At 35.1% G+C, this 10,789-nt stretch overlaps 1 protein-coding gene and 1 long non-coding RNA gene across 6 annotated transcripts in view; one reads left to right on the top strand and one right to left on the bottom strand.

The window, feature by feature from the left end:
- Positions 1-8,863, bottom strand: part of LOC112155759 — a 13,309-nt gene extending 4,446 nt beyond the window's left edge. The window contains exon 1 of one of the 2 annotated variants that reach the window (XR_004949588.1): positions 8,688-8,863. This is a non-coding gene — a long non-coding RNA (uncharacterized LOC112155759). The remainder of the gene's footprint in view (positions 1-8,687) is intronic. The other variant, XR_002920842.2, reaches the window with a different exon arrangement.
- Positions 1-10,789, top strand: part of chd3 (chromodomain helicase DNA binding protein 3) — a 57,234-nt gene that overhangs the window by 26,113 nt on the left and 20,332 nt on the right. For 3 of the 4 annotated variants that reach the window (XM_024287637.2, XM_024287635.2, XM_024287636.2), the window contains exons 30-36: positions 4,550-4,712; positions 4,804-4,934; positions 6,302-6,467; positions 6,541-6,636; positions 6,750-6,881; positions 8,711-8,819; positions 10,085-10,217. In XM_024287637.2, the coding sequence (XP_024143405.1) occupies positions 4,550-4,712; positions 4,804-4,934; positions 6,302-6,467; positions 6,541-6,636; positions 6,750-6,881; positions 8,711-8,819; positions 10,085-10,217 (930 nt within the window). Of the gene's footprint in view, positions 1-4,549; positions 4,713-4,803; positions 4,935-6,301; positions 6,468-6,540; positions 6,657-6,749; positions 6,882-8,710; positions 8,820-10,084; positions 10,218-10,789 lie in introns of those variants that run through there. The other variant, XM_024287638.2, reaches the window with a different exon arrangement.

The raw sequence follows: 10,789 nt of genomic DNA, 5'->3' as shown, positions 1-10,789 counted from the left end.
TTTTTTTTTTTTTTTTACCTCTTATTTTTTGGGGCATTTCTGTTTAAGAAAAGGGAAAAAACATCAAGTTTTTCACAATCCAAGTTCAAACGAGCTGATGACCCAGCATTCTGTTTGCATTTAAACGCATCATTTACACACAAATCTGAAGACATAAAGAGTCTCACAACTCCACAAATACGGTTTTCTCTGTGTGTAACCGACGACTATTTAAAAATTTGTATGCATAGTTTTAAGTTGCTATAATTTCAAGCTCTGCGTATGCAAATTGTATTTTGTATTTGTGTGTTTTTATTATTCGAGTGTACATTTAAATACACAATTGCAAGTACACACAAAATGTGTGGTGGGTTACAAATCAAGAATTACACACACATAAATCCAATGAGTTTATTTTCTCTTCATTTTAAAGTGTTAAAATGTGTCAATTTAAGCAGAAACACTGCAAACATAGAAATATCTATAAACAAAATATCTAGAGTTTGGTTTCCAAGAAATCTGAATTCCTATTCAGCTTTCAGTCTTCCAGCGGTGAAAAAAAAAATACAGGTTTGACGTTTTTATGTTAACTGATGAAAATCTGAGAGGCATCTTTATGGTTTGAACTTAAGGCAGAAACATCAATAAAGAAGTTCAAACATCACTGCTAACAAATATGTTAAATAATACATGTAGTAATGCAAAGTAATTCATAAAAGTGTCTGTTAACATGTTATTTAATCATTAATAACCAGATACAAATCATCATTTTCTCTTTAGACTCTCAAAAATGTTTTTTCTTCAGTATTTAGTACCTGAATTGCTATAAGCAGATCCCTATTAATATTGAATGATGCAAACGTGAAACAATCTTGACACTATATTCTTAATTCTCGATACATATCACAAAAACACAGGAGTTTCAGCTGCATCAAAATACTACCAAACGTCTGCTCGCCTTCCTGAGAGCCGTTTTAATCTGTGGAACAATCAGACTCAAATCGTTTTGTTTTATCCAAACATCTCTCTCGTAGTTTTCACCTCGATCTGTTCAAACCTGCAGAGGATCTTAATCTGCTATCTTCAGGGTAATCTGCTGCCAGGCAAACGAGGACGTGTGGGTGGGGTTTCTGTTCCAGTCACTCTCAGTTGAACTAAATTTTCCCTCATGTTTCTTATTTTTAGAGCGGGAAAAACCTCAATATTTAAAGATTATCTGCAGCGAAAAACCAATAAATCAGAAACACAGGGAACAAGGAAGAGAGTAATCCACGAGTCAGTGGAAAATATTTTGAGACTCTAAACGGTAATCTCAGCTTTCAAACATGTTTATCACAGTTGATCAGTTAATTTGACAAAAACTTGGCCCTGATAATAGAAAATATCACTGATTATATCACTAATGGAAACTTTTAGGTGGAGCGTTTTTTTTTTAGAGGAAAGTGAAAGACAGCCAACGGTTATTTCCATCTGTTTATTGCAGAGTTAAAATACTTTTAGCAATCTTTCTAATGATTTGCAACATTTCGAAGATATTTGAAGATATATAACTTTGAACCTGTTTGGAGCTTAAGTCTGAGAGTAAGATCGCGTTGAGTTGTAGATCGCTACTTTGATGACAATTTGGGTTGATTTTCGAATCAAAATCAACGATTCACAGTTAATTTTTCATGCTAAGTTGTCGCTCTTTGTGGCAAGAAAGACCAGTTTAGATTGCAACACTCTAACTGTCTCAAACTATTACCAAAAACAAGGATTTGTTTATCAATCGCTCTCAAGGGTTATATAAGAAGATGAACAAATTGGTTATGCTTCAGACTGAGGGACTGCAAAGCAACTATTTAGAAAGACAGAGTTATTATAGTAATTGCTAACTTTTAAGGAATATATTAATGCATATAAGACATTTGTAAATGCTTTTCTCAGAAAGGCTTTACGAATAATCATGTATTATTTATGTTTCATAAAGGCTTTACAAACGTCTCTTAAATGTCTTGTAACTTTACAAATGCTCATAAATGTCTCAAACTCATTATAAATGCCAAAGAATGTCTTGTAAATGTTTAATGAAGGTTTTAAAAATAATAATAAATGTCTCATAAACACTTTACAAATGCTAAAAAAAGTCTCATAACTTTAGATGTGTCTCATAAAGGCTTTATAAATGTCTCCTAAATGTCACGTAACTTTACAAATGGTAATACATTTCTCAAAATGTGTCATAAAAGCTTTACGGATGTCATAAATGTCTTAAAAACATCTCATAAAGAGATTCCAAATGCTAATAAATGTTTCATGAAGGCTTTGCAAACGTCTCTTAAATGTCTGGTATCTTTACAAATGGTCATAAATGTCCTAAAAATGTCTAAAATAGGCTTTTTACAAATTCCAATAAATGTCCCCAAAAATTCTCAGAAAGGCTTTACAGATTCTAATGTCTCAAAATTATTTTACAAATTCTCAAAAATGTCTCTAAAATGTCTCAAAAAGACTACAAATTCTAATGTGTCAAAAATGTCTCAAAACGGCTTTACAAATCCTAATAAATATCTCAAAAATAGTCTTAAAAGGCTTTATAAATTCTAATAAATATCTCAAAAATAGTTTTAAAAGGCTTTACAAATTCTAATAAATGTCCCCAAAATGTCTCAAAAAGGCTTTACAGATTCTAATGTCTCAAAATTATTTTACAAATCCTCAAAGTCTCTAAAATGTCTCAAAAAGACTACACATTCTAATGTGTCAAAATTATTTTACAAATCCTCAAAGTCTCTAAAATGTCTCAAAAAGGCTTTACAGATTCTAATGTCTCAAAATTATTTTACAAATCCTCAAAAAAGTCTCTAAAATATCTCAAAAAGGCTTTACAAATTCTCAAAAATGTCTCTAAAATGTCTCAAAAAGACTACAAATTCTAATGTGTCAAAAATGTTTCAAAAGGCTTTACAAATTCTAATAAATATCTCAAAAATATTTTTAAAAGGCTTTACAAATTCTAATGTCTCAAAATTATTTGACAAATTAAAAAAAGTCTCTTTAAAAGGCTTTACAAATGATAAAACATGTCTCTAAAATGTCTTAAAAAGATTTTACAAATTTAATAAATGTCTTATAAATGTATCATTAAGACTTTAGAAAATCTAATAAATGTCTCCTAAATGTCTCAAAAAGGCTTCTTCAGATTCCAATTTCTCCAAAACAATCACAAAGGTTTTATCAATTCTAATAAATGTCTCAAACAGACTTTTACAAATTCTAATACGTCTCTAAAATGTCTCAGAAAGACTTTACAAACTCTAATAAATGTTTTATAAATGAATCATCAAGACTTTACAAATTCCGTCTCAAAAGTGTCTCATAAAAACTTTACAAGTGATAAAAATATGTCTCAAAAATGCTTAACAGATGATAATGAATGTCTCACGAAGGCTTTATAAATTCTAATGCATGTTTTATAAACACTTTTTAAAGCATTAAAAATGCTAATAAATATCTATAAAGGCAGAAAACTAACACTATATCCATTAGTAAGACATCTATGCTAATGAATGCCTCATAAAGGCTTATAAACACTTTACCAATGCTTCTTACTGTTTTATAACTAGATTATTAAGGCATGTTATTATAACGTTTTTTTTATTAAAGTTAATTTTAGCACTAAACACAGCATAAACTTGACTTCTCTCTACAGTTTTTCCATCCTCAAAGTTACAGTTACAGCAGAGAGATGACAAGAAGATAACTTACAAACTCTTTTTATTAATTCTAAACTGTCCACTGAAGTACTCTGCAACATCCCTTTGTTAGCTCAAGAGGAGAGTCTGATTTTTCCCTTAAATCACCTCAAGTTTTAGTTTGTTTCTTCAAATTCTCACAATTCAGTTGTTACAGCTCTCCAACCATTCTCTGATTTCTCTCGCTGTTCTTAGACTCCCAGAGGTTAAACTTGGAGCAGTGAGATGCATTCAAGGTGCCCAGGACATGTTTGGAGCTTTTTTACCCTTTTTTATTATTATCTGACTTCATTATTTCAACAATGTGGTTCATTTTGAGAGATCTAAATGTCAGATGGCCATCCTCTATTTAAAGGAGGAATAAACAGGAAGAATTGGGGGGCAAAGAAAGGTTTTTACAGCAAATAAACCCACGTTTCCTTATTTTCTGTGCTAAGCTTGAATCCGTTTTTAATAAAAAAGCTCAAATTTACTTATTTTTCTTCGATTTTATTTGAATATCAAAAATAGTAGTTTATTTGTGCATATACAGCAATTCTTCCACTAAAGTCTGTTCTCCTCACAAAAGAATAAGCAGGAGCTTCAAGTCATTCCTAGAGAACATGCTGGTGCTTTCACTTTTTCTGGTTTCTAAAATGTTTCCTGTGGTTTAAAAAAAAAAAAAAAAATACAATTCTTTCTCTGAAAAGAGACTGTAAAGTGTAAGATGTGCTCGACTTCTGCTTTCTGTTTTTAAATCTTATAATAGGACATTCTACACTTCATTGTGTATCTTTGAAAGCTTTTTTTTTAACGTATGTATTTTTAAAAATTATTTTCTGATGTTTCATTTCCAGGTTCAAGAGTTTGAGCACATCAACGGCCGCTGGAGTCTCCCAGAGCTCAAGCCGGAGATCAGCATAGACAAATCCTCCTCCAGGGCGTCCTCACCCACTGTCAAGACCGCCACGCCCACACCTGACGCTAGCTACAACAGCACGCCATGCCCCTCCAAACCAGGTAACCTGCACTGCACCCTGCAAATTCAGCAGAGGGCGCTCCCTCTAGACGTTACAATCAAGTGTCTTTTTTTTTGTGCAAATTTGTGTAGCAACACCCGCTCCGTCGGAGAAGACAGAAAAAAATGGCAAAGAGGAGGAAAAGGCTGAAGCGGAGGAGAAAGAGAAAGTGAAGGATGAAGGGAAAGAGGCGGACGGCAACAAGATGGGAGAATCTCAGGAGGTCAGACATACGTGGTGCTTAAAGGGTAACCAAACAGGGAAGTGGGAGGCTGACTCCACCCACAGCCGAAATATGGAAATCCAGTCAGAGGGGCGGGGCTTGGGGGTAGGACTGTTACCATTCCTGGAGCTGCAGATCATGTCAAACTTCTGAAAATCACATGGTTTGACTAATCACAAAATTCATCTGTAATACCTCATCTCAACCTGAAGGGGGCAGCAGACAGACAGTTTTTGATTATATTTTCAAGAATTAAACAGTTTCATTTTTTGACCCCAGACAAAAAAATTAACTTAGGGTTTGGTTACCCACTCCGATCATCTTTTGATCTAGTTTCAAAGTGTTCCCAGTGGTCTTTTAATTTTGATAAAGCTGTTTTAAGCCAGACAACTGTCGTCGTTTTCTAGGACATAGGTTTAGCTACTTCAGAAGACGTTCATGGATCTAGTCGTCTACCAGTGGATTCATTAGAATGGAGCGCTTGTGATCCGCCCATTGTATTTTCTACATCACAAATGTGCTCTTTTCTTTATATATGTCCTTCATCATCAGAAAAATTCCACAAGAAAATGTAAAAACTCCCAAAACACACCGCTCTGCTCACACTTGTTTAATTAAATAAATACAATTTTAAGCTAAATTTTCTTCAGAACATCAAAGCGACGTGACTAAAAACAAAAGCATTTTCAGATTGCATTGTGTCGTAAATCGTCCTCGGCTAGCTAATGAGCGCATGCTTGTCGGTGCAGGTAAATGGGAAAGTACAAATCAATAAAGAAATGGCTAGATCATAGGGATTACTCGCACTGGTTAAAACCGGTTGGTGGAAATCTTTATGAAACAAACTGCATGGTTTCCCAAAAGACTTTTAAACTTCAGTCTCCGTCTGTTTGTTTCATACAATCTTTAAAAAGGTCCTAAAAATCCCTAAATGTAACTCCTGTAAACCTATAGACGCCCTAAACTTTCCGTAGTCTGGTTTTGCCTTTTTTTTGTATGGAGAATTTTTTTTTTTTTTTTTTTAATCCTGTTGGGCAACAGTTTGGCTTCTTCATGCATTCTCCAAAAATCAAACATGACACCATAATTGCGTGGCAAGCTTTGAGTGTAATTGCACAGCTATTGTCATGCTGTATAAAAATAAATCTGCTGCTTGGCAGATGGAAGAGCACAAACCTGCTGCCACAACACAGACTGTCAACTAAACCCCAGAAATAAGAATTCAGATTTCCAGAATATACAACAATTTTTTCCAATAAAGTGAACAAACATTGCGGCTGTCAGTCAAGGTTTTCCCATCGCCTGGTTATTTAAAAAGCTCAAACTGTTAAATTAAACTTGACAGTATTGTTTTGTACGTGCTACAGATGTCTTCTTCCACAAAAGAAACGCATCGAAACGCTTCAGAAGACGGGGAGGTAAAGGAGGCCGCAGCAGATGCTCCGGCTGCCACGGCGGAGGAGAAAAAAGAGCCAGAGGAGAGTAAAGAGGAGACGACGCTTGAGTCAAAGCAGGAAACGAAAGAAAAATCAGGTAAAAGAGACGTCAACTGGACTGATCTGAGCGGAGTTTGGTGGTGAGGTCATGACCTGCTTGACATGTGCAGGAGAAAAGGTTCAGGAGGAGAAGGAAAAGGAGTCGCGATCAAAAACGGAGGCAGCAGACGGCAAAGACAAGGCCGAGGCGGCTGATGTCAAGAAAGGTGTGTATCGTCGCGTTGAAGTAAGTATGGCCGCTTAGCACAGGACTAAAAGAAAAAAAATTAAGGAGCCTTGAAGTTTGTGCTGATTTGAACCTCATTTCTACTGATAACAGAAGACGTGAAAGGTGAAAAGGATCCTGGGAAGGAGCTGAAACCCCCCAAGGAGGAGGCGCCGCGGGGTAACGGGAGGCCTGTGAGCGAGCGGCCGCGCTTCATGTTCAACATCGCAGACGGTGGCTTCACAGGTGAGTTAGAGAAACCTGCAGGTGAGCTGGAGAGTGTTATGACAACCGTTAAACTCTCTGTAGCTACAAAGACACAATTAACCCTCAAATATAACTTTCCTAAAAGCCTACCTTTATTTTAAACTGTAGCTACTGTAAAAGAAGAATAATAACTAATTTTATACAAAGTATAAGTTGCAGTTCTTTTGCATAATTAAAATGGGGGCGTGAGTTTTAATCAGGTGATTTTTTTGTAATAAATAATAAAATGTTATTTTCCCACCATCAACCACTAGAGGGCACTGTAGGTGTGTGTATCAGTATTTACCATTGACAGAAACACAGAAGAAGAAGCGTCAGCCCGACGGAATTGTTTAAAGGTGACATAAATGATAAAGAATTCAATTGATTTAATTATTTAAAGTGATTTAAGAGCTTAGTTGACTTAGTAGAATGTTTTTTAATGCTAAGGTAATCTAAATAATCGTTTCGCTAATATACTAGATTCCTCCTGTGTTTCATGAAGTGAAGTAAGCATCAATGTTACTGTAGTGAAGAGTACAGATATTCAATCAATTAATATAATCCGTTCTGTTATTATGATTTGCCTTTCAAGATGAAATGTCTGTTCTATTCCCGTGTTTTTTAGTAAATTTCTCCCAATAGTCCCATTTTTTTCTTCTTTATTATGCTTTTTTTTGGTACAACTTAAAGTACAAAAGATCTGCCAAATACAGAACATGTTTATGTCATTAATATTGGTCTTTTTGAGGTTTTTACACTATTTTAATAAACTATTAGACATTTTTCTTTGTACTAAATATAAATGTTTTTCTTTAATTTAGTAAGAAGTGATACATAAAACCACAGACAGTCTTGTTTTCAGTATTTTACAAAATAACTTTGGATTGTGTAGATTAACTCTTTTTTTTCTTAACCCACTTTTCAACAAATTACAAAAAGCTTATGACTTTTTAAGGTAAAAAAAAATCCCAATTAGTTCCTTCAATATATTCTAACGTATCTTCTGCAGTATAAGGTGCAACAATTTACAAGGCGTATTATCAATGAATGGTCTATTTTCTTAGTCAAATATGAGGCGAACTAAACAACACAAAAAGGTGATATGTCCATCAGTCAGCCTTTATTAACTGTGTTCACAGTAACTCTAGTACTTTCTTGTAACATGCTACGCATTAGCGACATTAGCATATTAGCAATATCTGTGACTCTCAGCCTTGTAAAAAACAGACTGATACCACTAAAACAAACATTCCTGCGGCTATGCTAACTCCTAACCTTGGTAGTAACATGTAAAAAAAAAAAATTACAACAAACATTATGACAGTGCGGCATGTAGCTCTCAAAATGATTCCAATATCAGTGAGCACAACCAGAACTAATCCATATGACTCTGGATTAAAAGGTGGCAAAGATGTTTTTTGAAAACAGTCGGGGCTTTTAAGTGCACCTTATAGTACGGAGAATACAGTATATAAAGGCTTTTTGTCTCAATGTAAAGACTGAGTGAAATTGCTAATTTATTTTATTTACTAAATTAAAACTTAGTCTGTCGGTAGAGGAAGGCATAATGAAAATAACCGACTGTACTGACCGTAAAGGTCACTAGGCAGTCTAAACAACGTAAAACTTCTTAAATCAACTCTCCGTTTTGCTTTTTTGAGCTCTTAGACAAAAGCAGCAGTGAGCCAAATTTATCTGCAGCTTAATCACAAACCCAGAAAAGCTGTGGGTGTCTTGTGGAAAACACCTGCAGCCATGTTTTCTTAGTGAGCAAGTTCCCTTTGAGACACCCCTCAGCGTTACCTTGTGCTGGCTTCAACCCGCAGAGCTGCACACTCTCTGGCAGAACGAGGAGCGGGCTGCCATCTCCTCGGGGAAGATGAATGAGATCTGGCATCGCCGACACGACTACTGGCTGCTGGCGGGGATCGTAATGTATCCTTAACAGCCGTTGCCCGGGCGATGACCCCGCTCTTGTTTATTTTTCTACCAGGCCAGCAGAAGCGCGGCGTAATAAGTCAGCAAGCCAACCAGAGGTCTGTAAACAGCAAACGGCGGCGGTGGAGACTGAGGGATTGGGGTCGTTTGGTTCATGTTGTTCCCTAATGCAGAAGTGTATTAAGACTGAAGGGAAAACAGGAAGTGTCTCATTAAAAATCTGAAATAAAAAGTGAAAAACTGCAGTTTCAAAGACAAAAAAGGGAAAAATCTGTGTCTAAGCAACTAATAGCTTTTCCCTCTGTTTGATTAGCACTTTGAAAACACTTAGCAAAATTAGCATCAACTCTAGAAATATTATCCATTTTTAAAGTTAACAAATAGATTTTAGAAATGGCCAATACACTTTAGAATTATATATATATATATATATATATATATATATATTGATTATTTAGTGTTTGTAGACTTAATTGGTAAGTTTTTAAGTTTAAGCTAGCCTTCTAAGCTAGGCTAATAGATATTAGAAGAATGTTTACAACTTTTTTACTTTTTTAGGGTTACTTCTTATTTTTGTTGTTGTTCTTATAATGTAAAAAACTAAATATTCACAGCAAAACAGAATATATTACATACAATTCACTTTAATTGCTATTTTAAGACCTTTTTTGTTACCTATATGTGTTTCTATCAACACTTTATTCTTGATTTAAAAGGGTTACTATAATGTATTTATTAATGGTATGTTAAGACTTTATTCATTAATAATTAAAATCTAAAATTAACTATTAAATGATTTCGTAGAGGTGGATCTTTAAGTTTGTTTACAAAGTGTTGGTAAATTATTGTAAATGTATACATCCACATTTTTAGAGATGTATAGTTTATCTGTTAATAAATCATTTATAAACCCAAATTCTTGTTGTAAATTAAGATGAATTCAGGTCATTTTAAAACATTTAGTATTTTTTAATTAACTGTTTTGGGGATTCTAAAGTCCAGTGCCCTGGAAATTTCCCAGAAGTCTCTGTAAAAACAAGTGTGCATCGATGCTCTCTAAACACAAAATATTTAACTTACTTTAATTTTTTAACCATTAACACGATCAACGTTATTCCAGTAGATTCTGAAGGAGAAAAGCGGCTCGTCGAGCCGCTTTTCTCCTTCAGAATCTACTGGAATAACGTCCTCTAAAGTTTTTTAGAGGAGTAGTGAGGGGATTCGTACGTTAAGCGTTACATGACCCTTGACCTCTGTGTCAGCCATGGCTACGCCCGGTGGCAGGACATCCAGAACGATCCCCAGTTTGCCATCGTCAACGAACCGTTCAAATCACAGGCAAACAAAGGCAACTTCCTGGAGATGAAGAACAAGTTCCTGGCGCGTCGCTTCAAGGTAGGACGAGAAACAAGTGACACGTTTTTGTCTAACAGAGGAGAAAGATTTTTATTCCCCACTTTTTCTTAAAAAATAAAAATACTTTTCATTTTTAGTGGCCAACGTGTTAAATAATAACTGAAATTCAAATGCATGAGGTTTTATTTGCTAAGTCACCTGACCTGTTTGATGCCCCTAGACCAGGGGTCGGCAACCCAAAGTGTTGAAAGAGCCACTTTGGACCAATACAATAAAAACCAAATGTGTCTGGAGCCGCATAAATTGAAACGGCTTATAAGAGTCTTACAATGTAAGTAACACATGGAGAATGTGTCGAATAAACGATTATTTCTCCTGCTGCGTGTCCTCGTGTCATTTAAGCTTCAATTTTGGCCTCATGACAAGTTGGTGAGATATTGTAGCGTCAAGCTATCTGACAAAAGCTGAATAGCCTTATAAGGGACATTTGAGCTTTTATTCTGACATCCCTTAATGACACGAGGAGGGGGGGTCCTGATCAGTCTCTCCCTCATTCTCACTCCAGGTGCAGGAAGAATTCAAACATAACAGGACAAAATCATAAATGCCAA

This window comes from Oryzias melastigma, linkage group LG18 (assembly GCF_002922805.2).
Source record: "Oryzias melastigma strain HK-1 linkage group LG18, ASM292280v2, whole genome shotgun sequence".
In the NCBI taxonomy this organism is placed as follows: Eukaryota; Metazoa; Chordata; class Actinopteri; order Beloniformes; family Adrianichthyidae; genus Oryzias; species Oryzias melastigma.
Note: the sequence above shows the minus strand (reverse complement) of the source record. Positions and strands in the feature narration are given on the sequence as shown.